This window comes from Eulemur rufifrons, chromosome 3, assembly GCF_041146395.1.
Source record: "Eulemur rufifrons isolate Redbay chromosome 3, OSU_ERuf_1, whole genome shotgun sequence".
Classification (NCBI taxonomy): Eukaryota; Metazoa; Chordata; class Mammalia; order Primates; family Lemuridae; genus Eulemur; species Eulemur rufifrons.
In genome coordinates this window covers 35,510,354-35,533,768 of record NC_090985.1, presented here as the reverse complement: position 1 = coordinate 35,533,768, position 23,415 = coordinate 35,510,354, and the positions used below count along the sequence as shown (strand labels likewise).

Here is a 23,415-nt window from a genome sequence, read left to right as displayed (position 1 = left end):
GCCAAGCACTGTATGTTGGCACTTTGGCAAATATTTCTTTATTTAAGGTGTATTGTTTAACCATGTTCATAGACAACAGCTTCTGCAAACATTAAGAGAAAAAAGAAAAAAAAGGAAAGAAACAAAAAAGCTAAGGACATTGCCACACCAAATGTTTAACACAGGATAGTAGATACCTGATGATCCAGAAAGGCTCCAAAAGAGCTTTTTATATTCTGCATATTAAAAGAAAAGCTTAATTACTGCTAGCCTTCTCCCTTGGTAAAGTAAGCTCCGACAGTTCCCATTATCAATTACCAGTCAGTACCAATATTGACTTAATTATTTCTTAAAGATAGTCTTGAAAATAAACACTGTTAATTTCAGTAAAATTATAATCTACTTTGGGATTAAATGGCCATAGCTATATAATTTTTTCTCTGCCCTACTGATGTGAAATATGATGGACCCCTTATGTTTACCCCAATCGACACTTAATCGTGGTGTCAGTCACTGCAGTTTCAGAAACTTTTATTTTTGTATCAGTAAGGTGATTGTTAATGGCTTTGTATTTGTATAATGCTTTGTATTTTTCAAAATGCATTTGTGTATGCTATTCCTCTTGATTTTTTTTCTAGATTTACCTTCTTGAAAAAATTTTTAATTTTTATGGATAGATAATAGTTGTACCTCTTAATTTTCATAACAACCCTGTGAGGTACATGGGTTGGGTATTATCGTCCCCATTTTGTAGCCAAGAAAGCAGGGGCTTGGCCTGATCAAAGTCATGTAGCCACGAGGGGCAGGGCTGGGATAACACAGGTGTTCAGGGCCAGCGAAGCACTCGCCCCATCAAATGATGCTGCTGGTTCCCAAAAGCCAAGGCAGCTTTCCTGCTCTTGGCACATGAGAAAAACAACAAACGCTCAATATCAGGAAGTGTAACTTTCCTCTTGGAAATAAATGGATAATAGATAATAGACAATGGTAAGATTCTCTAGCAATTGCATCTTTATCGCCATCTAGGGACTTTCTGATGCAGTGCATCAGACCAAAGAGTCATCCTGTAATCCCAAACCGAGCAAAATCCAGGCCTCTGAATCATCTCGAAAACAAAGGAATTAGTGTCTCGCATGCCATTACATACTTTTCTTTCTGACCTCCTTCATATCACGGATTACAATCTCTGACTATTTATGTCTTTGTTTATTTATTTACCGGACTCTCCCACAAGACTGCAGGTTCTAACAGGGCCAGGCTTTTCTCTGGCTTGGTATAAAGTACATATTAATCGAATAAATGGATGAATAAACCTCTACTTCCATGTTTTTAAGGCCAGTGATTCTTAAGAAGAATAATACATTTCACTCAGGGTGACTGATCAAAAACTGGGAAAGGGGAAGATAGCATGGAGGGACAGTGCTAAGTTTGAAAAGGCGTAGTCAGTACTATAATTTCGTACTTAGAAAACAAACACATAGACCCATCTATTGTTTCGTAATAGAATCTACAGAAAGGAAGATGTCACAAAATCTTGGCTGGTAGGCCACGAGTTAAAAAAGGTTGAAAAACACTGTATTAAACCCCAGAAAAGCAGACTTAAATTTTTTTAAGATTTAAAGAACTAGAAGACCATCAAAATTAGTAACCAGTCCCAAAGCACTAAAAGGGATCTTTTATGCAAATAAATCTGGGGCTGGGTACAGTGGCTCACACCTGTAATTCCAGCACTTTGGCAGGCCAAGGTGAGAGAACTGCTTGAAGCCAGGAGTTTGAGACCAGCCTGGGCAACAAAGCAAGACCCCATCTCTAAAAAAAAAAAAAAAAATATCAGCTGGGCATGGTGGTGTGTGCTTGTAGTCCCAGCTACTTGGGATGCTGAGCTGGAGGATGACTTGGGCCCAAGAGTTTGGGACTATGACTGCACCACTGCACTCCAGCCTGGGTGACAGAGTGAGACACTATCTCTAAAAAATAAAATAAATCTGAGTATTGGCTCAGTCAGGAAAAAAGCAATACTGGCAAGACAAAGAAAGCTGAAACAAAACAAACTTAACACAAAAGGAGTGGGAAGGCAAGATTAATAAGTGGTGGAGGAGACACAGAGGTGACTACATAGCCAATTTTCTCCCCTTAACTCTGTCAGGGGCTTAGAGAAGTAAGAAGAAAACACCCCGAGCCTCATTTGCCACTAACATTGGCTACTATGTCAAATTATCTTCTATTTCTTCTTCAAAACATGGGTCTGGTCTTCCAAAGCTTCTCTGAATAACTTTGAGGTTAAATAATTAGAAGGTCTTTTAGGAAGGGACAGGGTATATCATTCCTTCTGAGGGTCTACATGTTATTAAATAGTTTAGCATCAGATGTCACATTCGAAGAGGCTGAATCATTCAGGAGAGTGTGTTTTCCACCACGAGAAAGCGTCCCTGCCCTTAAACAGAGGTGTGTGACAGGCCTAGCGTTCCGCTGGGTCAGAGGGAAAGCCACACTCAGAACAAAGTTCTTGACGACTGTTTTGCAGACACCCACCAATGCTTCCTTTATTCTGGAGGTGCTTCTGGGCCCTCTCTCGTGTATCAGGTGCTGTGTTCTGGATGCCGGCCTGTCCTCAAGGCATTCTCTGTCCTGTGGCTCCTCCCTGCCCTTCATGTTCTCTAAAGATAGCCTCTGACTTGCTCTTCACCACTCTCCCCTGGCAACAGCAGCTTCTCTTGTGCAGATGACGCCACAGCCCTGATGGTGCTGCTGCTAGGTCACTTCCCACATCTCCAACAGCCTCTTGGTCACTCCACTGGGACATTCTGCTGTGCCTTGAGCTCAAGTGGTCCCCACTGACCCAACCTGAGCTGTGCTGCCATAAGCACCTCAATGTCCTCAGCCTCAGGGGTGTCTCTAACTAAGGTCTACCCCGGAAGTGTGCCCAGCATGTGGCGAGGCCTCAGGAGGCTCACCATGGCGGTAGGATGGGAGGTTGCTTGGTGGGTACAATGTATGTTATTTCAGTGACTTATGCACTGAAGACCCTGCCCTGACTTCACCACGATGCAAAATATCAGTGTAGCAAAACTGCACTTGTACCACATGAATATATACAAATAAAAAATAAATGGAAAAAAAAATGACCTGGAAAATCATTCACCTACACCTAAATATATATATGTATGTGTGTGGGTGTATATATATATATATACACCCACACACATACATATATTTTAAAAAAAACATTCCTAAAATCACAATCAACGTGTATTTCAAATCTCCTCCTCTACTTCTTGCATTTTCTAGAGCCACCATTTACTGAGTATTATGTGCTTGACCTAAAACTTAGGAGTTGGGAATTTTATACACACACAAACATACATTTATTTATTTATTTTTGAGACAGAGTCTTGCTCTGATGCCATGGCATCAGCCTACCTCACTGCAACCTCAAACTCCTGGGCTCAAGCGATCCTCCTGCCTCAGCCTCCCCAGTAGCTGGGACAGGCATATGCCACCATGCCCGGCTAATTTTTTTTTTTTTTTAGTAGAGACGGGGTCTCGCTCTTGCTCAGGCTGGTCTTGAACTCCTGACCTCAGGCAATCCTCCCACCTCAGCCTTCCAGAGTGCTAGGATTATAGATGTGAGCCTCTACACATTATTTAGAACTTATCTTGTAAAACATTATTGTTATCATTACTGGCATCAGTATTACCTGTTTTAAGGGTAAAAAGATCCAAGGCTCAGAGAGTTTAGGAACTTGGCTAGTCACAGTAGATGAATGGCTACGTCCAGATGGAGCCCCACTCTGCCTGACTCAAGGCCAGGCTCCCAGCCTTGAGTCTCTTCCTCTAAATGGCATCACGTCCTCTCTGGTCAGAACATTCAGAGACACAACTGAGTTCCCTCTTCACCTCTATATCCTCTTTCTCCACCTTTTATTTTTAGTTAACAACGTAATTGTACATATTTATGGGATACAGAGTGACATCTGAATACATGTACACGATGTGTGATGATCAAAGCAGGGTAGTTAACACATCCATCACCTCAGTGGGCCCCAACCTTTTTGGCACCAGGGACTGGTTTCATGGAAGACAATTATTCCATGGATTGGCTAGGGCCAGGGGTTGGGGCGGGGAGATAGTGGAGCTCAGGTGGTGGGGAGCGGCTGTAAATACAGATGAAGCTTCATTTGCTCGCCCACTGCTCACCTCCTGTTGTGCAGCCTCCCCCGCCCCCCATTCCTAAGTTTCATGGAAGACAATTTTTCTATGGAGCAGGGGTTGGGGGTGGGGGAAGGCGGAGCTCGGGCAGTGATGTGTGGCCCAGTTCCTAACAGGCCACAGACCAGCACTGGGCCTCGGTGTTACTGAACACTAGAATTTATTCTTCCCATCTATCTGTAACTTTGTATCTGTTGCCCAACCTCTCCCTACCCTGCCCCCATTCTCTAATTACCTTTAGTCTGCTCTTTACCTCTATGTGAGTGGTAACATAGCATTTATCTTTCTGTGTCTGACTTATCTCACTCAACATAATAACCTCCAGGCTCATTCATGCTGCTGTGACAGGATTTTATTCTTTTTATGGCTGAATAGTATTCCACATACTCCACATTTTCTTTATCCACTCATCTGTGGACAGACATATTTTTGCTACTGTGAACAGAGCTGCAGTAAACACGGAGGTGCAGGTTTTGCTTTGACGTACTTATTTCCTTTTGTGTGGAGAAATAACCCACTAGTGGCATTGCTAGGTTGTACAGTAGACCCATTTTTCATTTTCTGAGAAAACTCCATACTGTTTTCCTTAGTGGCCATACTAATTTACATTCCTACAACAGTGTATAGAGTTCCCTTTTCCTTGTACCTTCACCAGCATCTGTTATTTCTTGTCTTTTTGATGACAGCCATTCTAACTGGGGTGAGATGATATCCCACTGTGGTTTTGATCTGCATTTCCCTAATGATTAGTGATGTTGAACATGTTTTCATTTACTTGTTGGCCATTTTTATGTCTTCTTTTGAGAAATGTCTATTAAGGTCCTTTGGCCATTTTTAAATGAGATTATTTGGTTTCTTTTCTTTTCTTTTTTTTTTTTTTTGCTGTTGAGTTGTTTGAATTCCTTGTATATTTTGGGTATCAGTCCCTTGTTTGATAAATAGTTTGTAAACATTTTCTCCCATTCTGTGGACTGTCTCTTCACTTTGTTGATTGTTTCCTTTGCTGTGCAGGAGCTTTTTAGTTTGATACAGTCCCATTTGTCTATTTTTGTTTCTGTTGCCTAAGGTATTGAAGTCATAACCATAAAATCTTTGCCTAGACCAACATCCTGAAGCATTTCACCTACCTATGTTTTCTTCTAGTAGTTTTATTATTTCAGGTTTTACATCTTAGTCTTTACTCCATTTTGAGTTGACTTTTGTGTCTGGTGAGAGATAAGGGCCTGGTTTCATTCTGCATATGGATATCTAGTTTTTCCAGCACCATTTATTGAAGGGGGTGTCCTTTCCCTAATTTATGTTTTTGATACCTTTGTCGACAATCAGTTGGCTGTAATTATGTGGATTTATTTCTGGGTTTTCTCTTCTGTTCCCCTGGTCTACGTGTCTCTTTTGATACCAAAATCAAACTCTCTGGGTTACTATAGCTCTGCAGTATATTTTGAAGTCAGGTAGTGTAATGCTTCCAGCTTTGTTCTTTGTTTTCGGTATGGCTTTGGCTATTGCTATTTGGGTTTGTTCTTGCTTTTCTGGTTCCCTGAGGTGTATCATTAGGTTGTTTATTTGAAATTTTTCTTTTCTGAGGTAGGAATTTATTGCTGTAAACTTCCCTCTTATAGGTTTTGGTTATATCCTCATCTTTTAAGGGTCAGTTCAAATGTAGCCTCATCTAGAATTCTTCTCTGATCCATCCTTTTTTCCCTGGAACAACTGCTTCTATCTTTGAATTTCCACAAAGCTTAATGAAGCACTAGATATTCTCTACGGTGCATCAGAGCTTCAATTTATCTTCCTTCCCAGACTATATACTTCCATAGGACAAGATCTGTATTATCCTCACATCTCCCAGTGCCAGTACCTGGCACATTTCTGGGTACTCAGTACACATCCATAGGAATAATTCATGGTGTAAGTCAGGAGGATTATTTTTCTTTTTTTTTTTCTTTGAGATGGGTTCTTGCTCTGTCACCCAGGCTGGAGTACAGCGGTGCAATCACAGCACGCTGCAGGCTTGAAAGGAGGATTCTTTTTCAACATCCTTATACATCTGGTTTTCAGTAAAGGAAAAAACCCAAAGGTCTCCTACACTGGGACACCAAATAAAAGTATATCTTTGAAATTTCAAGGATAAAAAACAAGACCTACAAGATGAATTGAAATATTATCTTGACGGTTTTTGATAAACTTGTCTATAGAAGTATAAATTTACATATTCTAATATGCCATATGGGAGGGGTAATAATAGAAGTTATATCTATATAACTCTGGATAAAATAAATGAAAATTTTATTATCATTTTCTAATAGGTTTCTTTTTAAACTTATATTGTTAATTGACAAAAATTATATATATTTTTCATATGCAACACGTTTTGAAGTATGTATACAGTTGGACCTCTGAAGCTGCTGGTTCCATATCTGCAGATTCAACCAACTGTGGGCTGAAAATATTCACGGGGAAAAAAAACAATAAAGATAACAATTCAACAGTTAAAAAACATAATTAAAATGCATTTACATTGTATGAGGTATTATAAATAATCTAGAGATGATTTAAAGTACAGGGGGAGAATATGTGTAGGTTATACGCAAACACTAAACCATTTTATATTAGGGACTTGAGCATCCTTGGAGTTTGGTATGGGGTGAGAGGGCTATGTTGCGGAAAGGCTAAATCAAGCTAATTAGCATAAGCATTATCTCACATACATATCATTATTTTTGTAGCAAGAACACTTAAAATCTACTCTTGGCAATTTTCAAGAAGACAACGCATTAGCCATAGTTGCCAAGCTGTAGACAGATCTCTTGAACTTATTCTTCCTATCTAACTAATGGTTTTCATAGTACAGAGCTTAAAAGAGTAGGAAGCTCATGTAATTACTTCAAAAAGTAGGTAAAGACACAATACTGTATAGTTATATAGAGAAGGACTCTGGGTAGAAGGCGGGACTGTTATCATCTCCATGTTCAGGTGGGGAAAGAGAGGCACAGCGAGGTACAGTGGAGTGTGCTGGGACATCGCAGTAAGTCAGCAGGGCTGGCCGGGATGCCACCAGGACAGGGTGGTGCCCATGCATGATACAGTGCTACACTTCTCTGCCGCCTGGTTTCTACACAGAAAACAGCATTAGCTGTTCATTTGTCCTTCCATCTCCCTCTCTGACACTGATAATTAAGAGAAAAGTGCTGGGATTCAAGGGGTTTAGGGTTGGCTTCTTAACAATTACTCATACATTCCTGAATTCAAGAAGCCCAGGAAGGATTTCCTCTGCTTCCCTTTCCACTTCCTGGTAGTCAGGCAACTCAGCTAGAGAGCCTTAGTCCATGGACACTGCTGAGGGCAAAAATCACAGATAATGCTCTTGGCCAGTACTAGGTGATTCGTGTGCAATGCTTTAAAAAGAATTGGGGGAAATTGATGAAAAAAATGCCAGTAAAACAAAACAAACAAATGCCCCAAAACAAAACACAAATCAAAAATGACAGTCCATGGGAAGCTTTAATGTCAAGCCACTCAAATGGCTGTCTTCCCATGAGACAGAAAACCCTAGGAAACTATAAAGTCATCAATGTGTGAACGCTGCTGTTCACAGGAAAACATCTCCAAAGAGAGTCTGAATCATCGAGTAGTGGCACCTTCTGGATGGCAGGCCACTGTCGCGTGCTGGGGAAGGCCTCACCATTTCCACTCCTCTGTCCTCACTGCTGCCACAGACCTCCAAAGAAAGCTGAAGAAATGTACAAAATGCTTACACAGCTGTGTGTGCTGCATAACTGCTACAAAAATTTCATAGAAAGATTTTCAGCAAGTCAACTTCACATCCCTAGGACATGTGGTTCAGTTTAATGAGTGCCCCCTCCTTACTCTGGCCACCTATTTTTGGGACTCACTTTCACTGATTCTTTCTGTTGTTGTTTATGCGTTCAGTAAGCACTGACAACCAACCTACCCTCTGTGCCAAGGATGCAAAAGCTCATTCACAGCTCTTGCCCTTGAGGAGTTCTGTCTCCTAACTGGGAGAGTGCGATGAAGACTCTCTTTGAAGCTGTGAGCAGCACCTCTCCTTCCTGCTCCTCCAGAGGCACCACTACTGCCCCCAGTGGGACATTCTACTGTTTCCTCTCCCCCTGGAATACCAGCGCTGCGAGAGCAGGAGCTACTTCTCCACTCTTCCCTACATTGCCAGTGCCTGGAATATTTGTTGAACTGAATACATGGAGTAAGATCAAACAAACTCCTATTTACTGAGTGCTCACTATGTGCTAGTCATTTCATTGACATTATTGCATGTTCCTTAAGCAGTGACCCAGCAAGGTGGACACCCAATCTTTGTTTTTCAGTTAAAGATCCTGAAAATTGGCAAGATTAGCTTAATGTTAGGACAAGATGAACACAGGGGCAGGATTCAGTGAAGAAACCTTATGGTGAAGAAACCACAGTCTCTTTTGTGGGGCAAGGGAAAGAAGGCTTCTTGGAAGAAGAGAAAGTGTTGTTTGAAAGGCCCAGATAACCACAGTCTGGTTTGACACAGACTGATCTGCCTTAGCTTATTACTCTCAAACTATTGTATGTTTTTTGATTACTGAAGATATTTAGTCTCTTCACCTAAACTGACGGCAAGGATAACATCTGGTTCAGTATACTCTGTGGTACCGAGTCTTCATCAACAAGCATCTACTGAGGCTTTCAGTATGCTAGGCACTGCACTGCTTTTGTGTAGATCATCTGCTAGTTTATCGGCCCAAGGTTAGAGCATGTTTGAAGTAGGAAGTCTGCATTATAGCAAATGTGTATGAAATGCAGAATTAATACTTATATTCACATGCTATTCAGAGGAGCTATATAATGCCTGATTCTAGGGGCCTGATTTCAAACTAGAAGAGAATGAACTGTAATTAGTATATCAGTTCATATTTGTAAAAGCTTGAATTGTTAGCTCTTAAGTAAGTTAAATAAGCTTTTTGAGATTGAATTTATCACTCATTTATTTAACAAATCCTTTCTTTGAGCTAAGGTGCCTACCAACTGCTAGGTCTTATTATTTAGAGCATCTGTTAACTTAGCAGATTTGGGCGACTTCACTCTGGTCCCTATTTCGCAAGTAACTCTTCTGTAAAAGCTGAAGAGTTGTGGCATCGATACATCCCGTGGTATCCTCTATGGAACACATTGCACCAGGTGCTGAGCTAAATGCTTCATATACTTCTCATTTAATCTTGACAATGATCTCCCGTGAGTTAGTAACTCTATGTTAGGTATAAGCTTTTGTTACTGCTATATAAAAGGTATGAAATTTTGCAATGGGAGAAAGTCATAGTTCTATAGCTTAACTTTAAAAATTCAGTTAATTCAAACAAACAAACCAATTATAAGCAAGCAGTACCTGTTTCCAAGTACCTGTTTTGTGAGATAGGTATTGCAGAATTGTGTTGTCCACCACATTCTTCCATATTCTAGAAACATCTATGAAGTCACAGCCTACCAATCCTAATAGAAATCTCTTATAGTAGTGTAGGGATTGCATTTTATAAAATGCTTTCTCCAAATATTATCTAATTGGATTCTGATGATAATTCCATAAAGGCAGGCAAAACAGATGGATCATCTTCAACACAAAAAAGAAGAAACCAGGTCTGGTCTGATGAGACTTAAGGCCCATTTGGATTTTCTACCCTACTTCAGCCACTACGTGGCCTGTATTTCAGCCACCACATGACCTGAATCAGTAAGTTCCTTAATGTTTCCTGGGCTTAGTTTCCTTATCTGTACAATGGGTGCAGATCACGTTAATTTTTCAGCAATCTAGCTCTTAAAAAAAAAAAAATCTACATTCTATGATATTATTTTAATTTAAAGATTAAAAGAAACTAATCCTGGCAAGCCTGGTCTTAATAAACACACAGTAAAGTGGGTCAGGAGGAAGCCACTGATCATGAATGGAAAACTACATATCAAAATTAATTTTATAGATTTGATTTAATCTCTCTGGACTACACATCTGAAGAGGACCTTAGGCAGCAAAATGTTTCTTTATGAGGCTTAAGGTTGGTGAATTTGGGATTTTGAATTGTGGAGTTCTTCTGAGAGTCTGCCTGGAGCACTGCTTAAGCACAAGGGGGCTTTGCTTGATGGTAATTTAGGTCAAACTTCCTTGAATTTTGATGAGGCAGCTGGAGTTTCTTGAAAATATTCCTCTGCTGGATTCAGAATAATTCCTTTTACTCTTCCCCTTGCATTCCTCTTATTTGTGGGGACTTAATCATGAGTGCCTGTTTCTGCCTTCACTGGAAGCCATCACCCTTCAGATCTGTAAATTCACAGTTGTGGAAATGACTTCTGCTGCAAATAGAGAACTCTGCTCTACTTGCAATGGAGAATGAGCAACCCAACTGACAGATTCGGGACACCCTTGTTTTCATGCAAATAGTTCTATCAGTTCAACAGAAGGAAATGAAAAAAATGTCGGGGCCACAAAACAGAGAAGAATTATCTGGGCACACACAGCATGAGCTGATCTTTAACAATGTCTTCCGAGAACTCCATTCTAAACATTATCAGTTTTCCAAATGCAAGGGCATGTGAGCTCAGCTAGCTACAGGACAGCTCACGTTTCAAGCCCCTTATAAAAGTCACGAGAAGGCTGTGCCACCTCACGTCTCACCAGCAGATAGGCCCAATCTTTGAATTGGATGTTCTGGTATGAACAGCCATGGAGAACCTCTGATTTTAGTAGGTTGAGTTTCTATTTTCAATTACAGGCTTTCTTTGGGGAAGAGGGGTAAGCACACTATCCTTAGTTGACCGTGGTTGCTATGGCTAAATCTCTAGGCACTTGTTTTAGTAGCTGGATCACTAAACAAATTTAGTCTTCATCTTCTGAGTCTTTGGTAAAGAGCTGGTTAGAATTTATTCAAGGCAGGAGAGATGTTTGGCACCGAATCAGACAGTATATTTTATGGGTTTTTGTGTCCCACTGAGATAAAATTATAGAAGACAGTGGAGGAAGGTGAGGGGCCTCTTGGCCCCCAGTGTCGCTTTCTCCTGTTAGACCATTTTCAGGATTCGCAATGACCTGGAGGCTCTCTGAACAGGTACAGGAGTTACCTGTCTAGAGAGGTCATCACTACTATGTCGGTAACCACAATTAGGGGATATGAAATCTTTCACTGTTTCCATTATTTATCGTATTTGGTCTGGAGGTTTCTCACGGTCCTCTGTAGGGTACAGAAAGAGAATCTCTACTCTTGTAAGATTGCTACCCTGGTAAGGAATATCATCACCCAGAGGGAAGCAGCAACACAGTACTCTTACACTACAGAGCTGTAGGTTGGTACGTTCATGATTTAAAAACATTCCAGTATGATGTATGGAATGGTAAGAAAACACAGGCAGGTCAAACCTTTGGCTTACATGCACTATTACCATTAGGGTCACTGGTTATCTTTAATGAAAACTGTTCATGCCAAAGCCTCGTTTTAACTTTTCTCTATTACTTTATGATCTATGAGGCCATTTGGGTTCTAAGAACACAGCTCCCATTTATAACACTATTTCAATAGAGAATAAGCTCTGAAAAAACACTGTTTTGAATAAAGCTCACATTTCCCAGAAAATAGCCCCAGTGTGATTCAAATAGGCATGGCATTGTGTGCCGACAGGCCCTTGAAACCTGTGGTAGCATGAGCTGAGCACACAGGGAGAATCCTGCATTTGGATTTACTGGGACAGATCAAACTTAAAGATACAGCTCTGGGGACCTCGCAATTATCCCCCTGTGCTGGGGCAACACTTTGATGTTGGCATTTCTCTGCCTATTTGTCTCTGTACGGGTGAGAACACACTGACCTCCTGAGCTGGGCACACTGTGGATACGGGATACAGGACAAGCACTCTGTTTCTACAGAGCAGCGTGCTGGACCCTTAGCCTGAGGTGCTAGTCCCATGGAAGCATTTGACAACACACAGCATAACAAACCCTCCTCTGGGCAAGATTCCTTTGCCAAGTAGTGTCTCATAGAAAAACAATCCTCATCAGAGAGTATAGAAGCGTGGACTTTGGTCATACAGAACCTGAGTTAGAACCCGAAGTGGCTGAGACCCTTAGGCTGATGACTCAGCATCTCTGATGCTCAGCCCCCTTATCTGCACGGTGCCTGTAACTGCAGTACCCACCTCATTTTGAGACCATTAAATGAGAAGTACATGGCCTAGGGCCTCTCATAAGGCAACTGCTCGTAACAACTAACTACCACCACTACTATTAGCATCTTCAAAAGAGGAATTTTAGTGTAGCAAAAATTAAGTTTTCAAAGAATTGAAACTCCACCCCATATTATAAAGAGCACAGGTTCTGGAGACCCGTGGACCTTCAGACTGAATCTCAACTCTACCACTCACCAGCTGTGTGACCTCGGGAAAATCACTCTACCTCTCTGAGCCGAGTTTCCTCTTCTGTAAAACGGGCACAAAATCACACACCTCACAGGATTATCATGAGGTTAACACAAGACAATGCATGAAGAGTGCCCACATACTGCCTATCCTGCAGCTGGTGCCTGGCTGATGGCAGGATCCCTACTTCAAGCTGCCCTTGACAACACATTCCAAAATCTGCCACTCAGATGTGGCTGTTCTTACCTCAAAGCTGGGCAGATCACCAGCTCTGAGGATGGAGTTACAAAGCCCTTCTCAAAGCCCGTACCTTTCCCGGCGTTTCTAGGAGGCAGAGGGGGAGCCTCTGCGGTTGGTGATGTGGGTGAGTCTGTGCTTGTGGAGACGAAGATCTGGTTGGTGAAGGCTCCGTAGGAGAGCCGCTGTTTGTCCCTTGGAGTGCTGAATCCTGGCAGTGCCAGCTTGTCCTGGGGGGAGATGCTGGAGGAGTGGCAGAAGCTTTGAGGTCTGGGCGAGCGCTCTTTCTTGATCGGGCTTGGCTGGCAGATGAAATAACAGTGGGTGAGATGATAATCAAGGACCTCTGCAGGGTGGGCTCAGGTGGTAATCTGGGTTTCTGTAACTCTCTGCGCTTTGTAAGGCCAGCCATGAGAGCCTCACAGTGATGACACAGTATGAGAGAAGGATCTAGATATTATGTTTCTACTTCTTACAACACTGTCAGCAATCACACTAGTGAAATACTGTCTTAGAGATCGGCAGCAGTATTCAAAAGTGCTGTGTAAGGTCACAGGTAGATTTAACCTTTAGTTAACAAATACATTCCCTAGGCAGGACACTTTCATCAACATTTGAATAGTATTTCTGCCTATTTGTAATATGCTACATTGAATTTTCTTCCCTGCTCCACTCTTTAATGTTGAAGTTCTCACTCTTCATTTTAAATCCTCTTGGAAAGTACACTCAAGCTTTGACTGCCATGTACACGTTGATGACTCACAGATCTGTAAATCCAGCCCCAACCTCTTGGATTACAAACCATTTTCAATGGTCTATGAGGTGTCTCTAGTGTTTGCACTCGTGGTGATGGCATTACCATCCACTCAACTGCCTAAGTTCGAAAACTGTCATCTGGAGGTCCCAGTTTCTGCACAGATACCTCAGAAATGTCCTTCAAACCCACTCCTAGTGCAGGTGCTCACCAGCTCCCACTGCAGCACTAGCATCCCAAACAGCCCTAAACTCCAGTTTCTTTCCTCCAGCCAATTTTCCACATTGCAGCCAGAGCTCGTAGGAAATCTTGCTCTTCTGACAATAAACCTCTGTTGGCTTCCAACTGCTTGGATAAAAACCAAAAGGCCGTATCTGTCCCACAAAGCCCTTCCTGATCTGGCCTGCTTGACTCTGCAGGGCAGCCACCCACCTCTCCCCACCCAGCCAGGTGAATGCACCTCACACATGATGCTTCTCAGCATTCCTCAGGCATCCAGGCTCTATCATAACCCCCTGTCTTAGCATACGATATTCTCCCTCCCTGGGATGATGCATTTCTACCTACTTTGCCTGGTAAGCTCCGACTTATCCTCAGAAACCCATCTCCAATGTTACTTCTTGCTAAGATCTTCACTGCTTGACAAGGCAGAGGCATCTCTCTGGTCCTCTAAATACCTCTCAGGAATTCCCCCAAACTCTTACAATGATTATCAACTGTATTTTAATACTTTATCTCCTCTTAAAGTGGTTAATGTCTTTAGGACCTCTTTCTCTGGTGGTCTTTTTTGGACCATTCTTTACATCCTGCCTGGCACAGAGGAAATGTCCAATACAAACCCAATGAATGAATACATAAATTAACTTTCAGAGACAGTTACAAACTACCTGTTAAGAAAAACCCAGCAAGAACTGGGTTTAATCCCACAGATGGTCTTTACTAGCTACAAGACTTTAGCAATTCTCTTTTTGTGTAAGTTTTCTCTTTTGAAAAATGGGGATAATAACAATGATCCTTATGGAGTTTTGGTAAAGATAGTCTGAGATAACATAAGTAAAATGCTTAACTCTGCCTAATCCAGATTTAAGTACAGTCTTATGTGGTGCCTAATGACAGGGATATGCTCTGAGAAATGTGTTGTTAGGCTATTTCATCCTTTTGCAAACATCACAGAAGGGAACTTAGACAAACCTAGATGGTATAGCCTACTACTCCTAGGCTACAAACCCATGCAGCATATTACTGTACTGAATATTGTAGGCAACTGTATAACGACGGAAAGTATTATATATCTAAACAGAGAAAAGGTACAGTAAATATATGGTATAAAAAAATGGCATATCTGTATCGGGTACTTACCAAAAATGGAGCTTGCAGAGCTAGAAGTTGCTCTAGGTGAGTGAGTGCATAGTGAGTGAATGGCCTAGGACATTACTGTACACTTTTATATACTTAAGTGCAGTAGGTTTGTTTACACCACTCTCACCACAAACACATGAGTGATGCACTGCACTACAACATTATAACAGCTATCATGTCACTAGGTGATAGGAATTTTTCAGCTCCATTCTAATCTCATGGGACTACCATTGTATATGTAGTCTGTTGTTGACTGAAGTATCATTATGCTATAATTATACTAAATAAATGACAACTATTATTTATTAATGAGCTATTTTGAGGGTTAATTTTACATATCAACTTGGCTAGGCTACGGTGTCCCAGTATTTTGGACAAACATCAGTCTAAATGTTGCTGTAAAGGTATTTTTTAGATGTAATTACTATTTAAATCAGTAGATTTCAAGTAAAGGGCATCACCCTCCATAATGTGATAGGCCTCACCCAATCAGCTGAGGGGCTTAAGAGAAATAACTGAGGTCCCCTAAAGAGGAAGGAATGTTGCCTCCAGATTGCCTTTAGCCTCAAAACTGCAACCTCAACTCCTGCTAGGAGTTCCAACCTGCTGGCCTGCCCTCTGGGCTCTGGACTTCCCAGGCCATTCAGTCTCGTGAGCCAATTCTTTTTTTTTTTTTTTTTTTTGAGACAGAGTCTCACTCTGTTGCCCGGGCTAGAGTGAGTGCCGTGGCGTCAGCCTAGCTCACAGCAACCTCAAACTCCTGGGCTTAAGCGATCCTACTGCCTCAGCCTCCCGAGTAGCTGGGACTACAGGCATGCGCCACCATGCCCGGCTAATTTTTTGTATATATATATTTTAGTTGTCCATATAATTTCTTTCTATTTTTTTAGTAGAGACGGGGTCTCACTCTTGCTCAGGCTGGTCTTGAACTCCTGACCTCGAGCGATCCACCCGCCTCGGCCTCCCAGAGTGCTAGGATTACAGGCGTGAGCCACCGCGCCCGGCCTCGTGAGCCAATTCTTTAGAAAAAAATCTATTTGTCTCTTTCTATCCTATTTGTTGTTTCTTTGGAAAACTTTGCCTAATATAACTGTTAAGTGATGCCCAAAAAGGATCAAAGACAGCAATGAAAATGGCATTTGTACATCGGATCATAAGACGAAAATCAATCAATCTCAAAAAATTGCATCTTGTCCATATGGAGTAGAAAAACTGGGAGAAGTGCTGAGGAATTTGAGGACAACATTTATACTCACTTTGTCATCCAGATCATCGTCACTTTCATCCATCTCTTCCTGTCGAAGATTCCATTCATACTCTACATGGACATGAGGATTGAACTTTCCAGATTTAGCTTGGGAAAGCTGGAAGAAACAGCAAATGCAAACCATTTTAATTAAAATGCCAAAACATTCCAATATTATACAAACACCAAGCAACTCCTACCTTATTCCTGGTTTTAAATGAATCATCAGTAGCTGTACTACATGCAAAACTCTGATTAGACAAGCTAGATGCCTATACAACAGGCTTAAGAGGAACTGCTAAGAATTACAGGCAGAGCCTTTATTTTGATAACTTGACTTGTCTCCAAAATTAAAAGCTTCCATAATATTATCAAATGGTCTTTAAAACTGCAAATTCCTAGCTAGAAGGCAAAATCAGCCCGAGAAGTTTAAGAGGTAGGCCTGTAATGTCCCAGTCCAATCCATGGCCCCCTTTTCTCATTTATAAAATGAGGTCAAGGTAAGTGTCCCAAAGGATTTTTTAAGAATAAAAAAGTACAACTTCTGGGCCTGGAACCTGGCACTTAAGCAGAAACTCAAGAGAATCATGCTGAAGTGAAGGCCCAGGGTTATTAAGAAAGAACCAGTAGGGTCAAAAATGGCGAGTGTGTACAGAAGGATGGGGAGGGACTGGGAGGGCAGCATGTTTAAAATTTTGAAAATCATTACATTCTGAGCTTTACATGCCCAATTTTGGGAAGTGGCGTCCCAAATAATTCTTTACTGCTAAGCTGCAGAGAAAGTCTGGCAAGTACAAAGTGTGATCTCAATCCACAAGCCTACCTGGTAATAATACCTCTCCAATGCCTTTCAGCTCCTATCTCATAACTGCACTCAAAAGGCATGTTGGATGACAGATTTATCATTTTACTACTTTTTCAAATATAGTATAGTGCTTATCTGATTTTCTTTTGCCAAAAAAAACAAAAAAACAAAAAAAAGAATCTGTCTTCATCTTCAATTTCAGTTTTTCAGAATGACGTTTTAAGGCAGCTGATGTCTAATAAATCTCCCACTTCCATTTCTGCTTACCAGATCTTCACACTGGGTAGCTTTTAGTCTCTTTGCTATGTCCAGGGCAGTTTCTCCAGCCTGGTTAACTGAAATAAGGAAAAAACAAATTTGTATAATTATCTAGGATATCCCTTAAAAAGGCAGGGAACCAGAAATAAATTATAATGTAACACACAAGTCTTTGTTTTAGCAGAACAAGAACAAATGCTCTTACTATAAAGAGACACTTGGCTACACTCTTACCAATATCCACAGTGGGCTTGCTCCTGAGAAGAAGCTTCAAACACTCAGGTTTACCGTACATACTACAGTAGTGTAGAACCGTATTTCCCAGGGCTGTCTGCTTATCCAGGTTCCCACTGAAAAATTATAATATCATTAGAAAAAATTACTCTGTAACTTAAAACTATAGATTATCCACTTATTTCTGTGCTAGCAACTGAGTCAAATTTGAAACCTACTTAGAAACAGAAAAGTATGATGTTGCTAACATTACACCTAAATTTATAGCAATATAATGATAATAGTCAGCATTTATTGAGTGCCTACTATGGGACAGTCTCTTAGCATTTACATGTATTATTTCATTTAATCTTTACAACCATCTGATGAGGTAAGCACTATTAATAACCTCCACTGTATAGATGAAAACACTAAGGCACAGAGAGGCTGCAGTGCTTGCTTTCAAGATTATCAAGACAGGGATGATGAAGCTGGAGTTTGAACCCAGGCAGTCCATCTCTGGAGCAATGCTCTTAACCAGTACGTTATGCTACCTCTAAGCAAGAGGCCTGAACACATACAATCTGGTTGTGTTCAGGCGCCATCTTCATACGTGGGTTCAAATCCTCTTACTCTTTTGATTACTCTCTTTTGGATGAGCTCTAGTTTCTTCTTATAATCAGCTGCTTATAGAACTGCCCAATAAAGAATCCAGCAAGTCCAAACTTCCTGTGTTCAGTATTATATTCACATCAGAATGTCCCAAATTTGAATTAGCTATTGATCCAGCCACACATGCTGCTGTCTTATACTAAACTTATGAACAATGCAAACACACAAATCTGGTTGACCTGTGCTGTTAAGTCTTCTTTTAACGTCCTCTACTACAGCAGATTTTTGGAAGCAGAGACAGGATTTTACATTTATCAAGGCCAGGAGTTGGCAAACTATAGCCTGTAGACCATGTCTGGCTTACTGCCTGTTTTTATAAATAAAGTTTTACTAGGACACAGCCACTTGTTTGCACATTGTCTATGGCTACTTTCACACTATGACGGCAGAGGTGAATAGCTGTTACAAAGACCTCACGGCCTGCAAAACCAAAAGTATTTATTATCTGGCTTATTACAGAAAATGCTTGCCAATTCCTGATCCAGACTGCTCATAGGACTGATTAGTGTTAACTTATTAGGCATATTCAGGTAATTCAACAGAAAGAACAAAAACCACACCAGTTTTGTACAAGGAAGTCAACCAAATGGAGAGATGTCTGGTCTGCAGTTCGGACTGCAAGATGAAGGGCTGTCTCTCCAAGCTCCTAAAAAGGGAAAGAGGGAGGATAAGCATAAATAGGGTGATCGTATGTCCTGTTTGCTTAGAGCAGCTTCATTTACGTCAGTTGCCCCCAAGTAATTATTAAGAGCACTCCTTTTCATTCTCAAACCCTCTTGATTTAGACATGGTCATCCAATGTATAAGAGTTTCATTGTATGGCATTACTATGAAAGAAATCATCTTTTACACTGACTTTCCACATTACTTTTTTTTTTTTTTTTTTTTTTTTTGTGACAGGGTGTTGCTCTTGCCCAGGCTGGAATGCGGTGGCATCATCACAGCTCACTGAAACCTCCAATTCCTGAGCTCAAGCGATCTGCCTGCCTCAGCCTGCCAAGTAGCTGGGACTACAGGCATGCCCCAGCAAGCCCAGCTAATTTTTCTATTTTTAGTAGAGACTGGGTCTTGCTCTTGCTCAGGCTGGTCTTGAACTCCTAGCCTCAAGGAATCTTCCCACCTTGGCCTCCCAAAGCGCTAGGATTATAGGTGTGAGCCACCGCGCCCACCACACATTACTTTTTATTCTATAATTTTAGTGAGGCCTTGCCTGTCCGGGTTCCAGCAGTGGTTCCATTAGCTCTACCCCCTCTGCATAGACTTGAATTAGTGCAAGTAAATCCCTGGATTTGATGGCCTCAAGCAATTCATTCAGTTTGGCCGAGGAAGTAGAACAGGTCTTCCTTGAAAACCTATGATCTACATACTTTGCAGTGATATATTCTTTCCGCACAGTCCTAAAACAAAACAAAAACAAAACGAACAAAGAATTTTTATTTTCTAAGTGCTGAGTAAGGCCTACATTTTTCTGACAATCATTTCTCTTTGAGAAGATGTATTTTAATTCAGATATGCTTCTTTTCAATATGCAAACAAACCAGGCTTTAGACCAAGTCACCCCAATAGAGACAGAACGAAGAAATTGATTATATATTTACTAGTATGTGCAGGTAATATATACAGTTACAAAATTAACAGGCACATAGATCACAGCAGATTTCTTTTTCACCTTGACCAATAATGTGAGAAATTTGCTATTTATAAATACTTCAAACCCAGGTATGTATAAATATATGAAGAAATTTAAAAAGTTAAAAAATTTTGAAAGACCGATTCAAAGTTTTCAGAGCTTCATGGAAAGGATTTTTGTCATCTGCTATAACTACTTGTTTTATAAGTGAGGAAACTGAGGCTCAGAAAGGTTGTCATTAAAGCAACCCCACAGGCCAAGCACTGAGCTGCCAAAGGAAAAAGATGAACACCTTTCCTGCAGAGGTTGCAGTATGGGAGCAGGAGACCACACAGAGGACCTGCCCAGAGTCTGAGTGGGTGGGATGCATTTTTCTTCTCTTGTGGAATCAGCTTCTTTATTTCAGTTCAAGTGGCTCTTTCTGTGCACTCAGCGGACCGTACCTTGGCAATCAAAGGCTTTCTGACATTGGGGCAATAGGGAGAGTGGAAAATAGATTTCTCTAAAAATCTGGATACCACAATTCTGGTCCTATGGCTGATAAAGACAATTTTCCCTATCTGTCACCTCAAGCCTGGTCCTCTCCTCTCCTCTGTTTCAGTTAACGGTACTGTCCATCTTCCTAGATGCTTAGGCCAAAAACCTTGAGTGTCATCTTGACAATTTTCTTAAACATTCATATTTAAACTGATCAGCAAATCCTCTTGGCTCCCCCTTCAAAATATATTGAGAATTCAACTACTTTCATCACATTCACTGCTACCACCTTTGTCCGATTTATCTTCACCTCTCAGGGATCTGGTGTGACAGCTTCTCTCCAACCTGTTTCCACCTGCCCTCCACCACCAGTACAGCCTGTCCCTCCCATATCAGCTGCAGCTGGGTCTCCCAACCTCAAACCTACTGACATTTTGGGCTGGATAATTCTTATTGTGGACAGCTGTCCTATCTACGCATTGTAGGATGTTTACCAGCATCCCTGCCCTCCACCCATTGGGTGCCAGTATTATCTGCTCAAGTTGTGACAAAAGAATGTCTCTGTACATTGCCAAATACCCTCTGGGGGGCAAAGTCACCCTTAGTTAAGAACAACTGAACTAAAATGATTCATCATTTAAAATATAATTTAGATCATGCCACTCCTGTTTAAAACCTCTCAATTACACTTAGAGTAAAATCCCCAAACATCTTATGATCTCCAAGTCCTACATGATCTGGCCCCATCTCATCTCACACGGCACCTCCTACGCATCTCCCTCTTGCTCAGATCCCTCCAGCCACACCTGCCTCATGAAGATCTAAGCTCCATACAGGGGTGCTCGGCTGCAACTACCTAGAGGAAGGTGATGGTGAAAAGCATCTATGCATCCCAGAAATACATTTCAAAATACTCTCTTTGCTGTACCTTTCCCTGATAATGGGGTTTCCTCTGGGAAAAAATACTGTAAGAAAGTAAGAAGGTTTTTGAGAGGGTAGAAAAACAATTACAGAATGGTAAAAGTCAATATATTAGAAATACTTACATATCACTTGAAGGGGTGGGTTTTGGTGAGGGGCTGGGTAAATTTGCTTCCATAATGTCATTAAAACTATTGTTTCCTACATTCTTGGCCAGCTGTAACAAACAAAACATAATATAGCAAGCTCTTTACTACTAGTTAAAAGTTTCCCATTATTTGCTTTTGAGATTTCTAAATATGTATTTTCCCTCATTTGACTTACAAGACAAGCCATTCGGTCAACAAATTTGTCCTAAAGGGGCTCTATTCATTCATGTAATTTTGGGATCAATGTAAAGAAACAGTCACACAATCAGGTCTTTGGGGGAAACTCTTGGGTTTATCGCACAGCAAGTGTTTAGGATTTGGACTTTCCCATTTCCAGTTATCAAACTGGGTTTTGTTAATACAAGTCAAGGAGCTGGAGCAACACCATTTCTGCACTGAAGGAGAATGCATTTCAAGTGTTAGGTCCCAGCCTTTTCTCTATAATCCTGAAGTGAATTAGGGAGTTGAGTACCGGCGTGATAATTTCCTACTTTCTATTTTTTTTTATGTTTTTATTTATTTTATTTTATTATTATTTTTTCTTTTTGAGACAGAGTCTCACTCTGTTGCCCAGGCTAGAGTGCCGTGGCGTCAGCCTAGCTCACAGCAACCTCAAACTCCTGGGCTCAAGCAATCCTCCTGCCTCAGCCTCCCAAGTAGCTGGGACTACAGGCATGTGCCACCATGCCCGGCTAATTTTTTCTATATATATTTTTAGAGGTCCATATAATTTCTTTCTATTTTTAGTAGAGACAGGGTCTGGCTCTTGCTCAGGCTGGTCTCAAACTCCTGAGCTCAAACCATCCGCCCACCTCAGCCTCCCAGAGTGCTAAGATTACAGGTGTGAGCCACCATGCCGGGACAATTTCCTACTTTCTAAATGAAAAACAGTGTCTTGTCCACACAAGACAGGCCATCATTGCTTAATGGATGTCAGATGCCCAGGGCTGCCAGCCGGGTGACTAATTGCCCTGACTTTTTGGTACTTTTCTTCACCGAAGGCCAGTAATAAGCTAGACTTTCAGCTTTTCTGAGGCCAGGTTCCTCAGGTTCTGCTCAGGGGAAAGCCTCTGTCTGAGGAGTCCTATTTTACATAAAACATCTGACTCCCAGTACAGAGAAGCTCTCACAGTGCACCAGGGTTAAAATTATGCAAGACAGGACTCATGACCACAAGGCATCATGGGGAGATGCCAAGTGGACCTCCCTTTCCTTTTCCTGGTGTATTGCAGGGAGCAATTTAACTTGGACCTGATGATGGCCCCAAATTTGGGTGAACCATGACAGAAAGGGCAGGGGTTAAAGAAAAACAAGTTTAAGTGTTCACAACCGTTTTTTGTATTATAAAGCTAAACAATACAACATCACGAATTTTTTCCCCTACTAACTAAGGGAGTTATGGGTTAAAGAATATCCAGTTTTACGACAGTAGTTAACAGGCCACTCCTCTAATTCGTGTGTACTTTTACAAGTTTACAAATAATAAAAATATAATTGAGAAAAACTTGTTAGTCATTATTTTTAATAACATAAGCCACTAGGTAATGTGAACATTTAACTGCTATTATAATGAATCATATGAAAACTAATTCATAAAGAAAAAGGCAGTCTGAAAAAGCCCCTCCCAAAAGAAAAGAGCTAGTTTCACTGAGCTAATTACAGAAATGTATGATTTACTCTTTCTTCAAATAGGAAATAGAAATAGTCAACATTATATACCACAAAAGTTACATTTTAATATCCATGCAAATTCATAAAATCCAGGAATTAGAATTTGCATTCAGCAGAAACAAAAACCCAAAGAAATATATTAAACATATTCATGACAATACACTTAAAGTTTTCTTCTAAAGTACAGGTTACTACTTACCAAGAGTTCTGAAGTTCCTAATTTGTCTAGTTCCAAAGACTGAATGCGAGAAATATGAACCCCCATTTCCCTATGGATGCCAGAACACTCTATGCAAGTCAAAATACCCAAGTTGGTTGAAAGCCAGGTAGGTTCTGTGGAAAGAATTTTGAAGACGATGAAACAAACAAGATAATCTGATTTTAGTGGGCCCAGCACAGAAGAAACTAAAACAGTAGTAGTAAAACTTGTTAAGAATTATT

At 40.9% G+C, this 23,415-nt stretch overlaps 1 protein-coding gene across 4 annotated transcripts in view; it reads right to left on the bottom strand.

Moving 5' to 3' along the window:
- Window positions 1-23,415, bottom strand: part of ASAP1 (ArfGAP with SH3 domain, ankyrin repeat and PH domain 1) — a 272,495-nt gene that overhangs the window by 27,454 nt on the left and 221,626 nt on the right. For all 4 annotated transcript variants that reach the window (XM_069465971.1, XM_069465972.1, XM_069465974.1 and 1 more), the window contains 8 exons: window positions 23,174-23,307; window positions 21,280-21,371; window positions 19,337-19,523; window positions 18,687-18,772; window positions 17,476-17,591; window positions 17,251-17,318; window positions 16,189-16,296; window positions 12,893-13,121 (listed from right to left, as the gene is read on the bottom strand). In XM_069465971.1, the coding sequence (XP_069322072.1) occupies window positions 12,893-13,121; window positions 16,189-16,296; window positions 17,251-17,318; window positions 17,476-17,591; window positions 18,687-18,772; window positions 19,337-19,523; window positions 21,280-21,371; window positions 23,174-23,307 (1,020 nt within the window). The remainder of the gene's footprint in view (window positions 1-12,892; window positions 13,122-16,188; window positions 16,297-17,250; window positions 17,319-17,475; window positions 17,592-18,686; window positions 18,773-19,336; window positions 19,524-21,279; window positions 21,372-23,173; window positions 23,308-23,415) is intronic.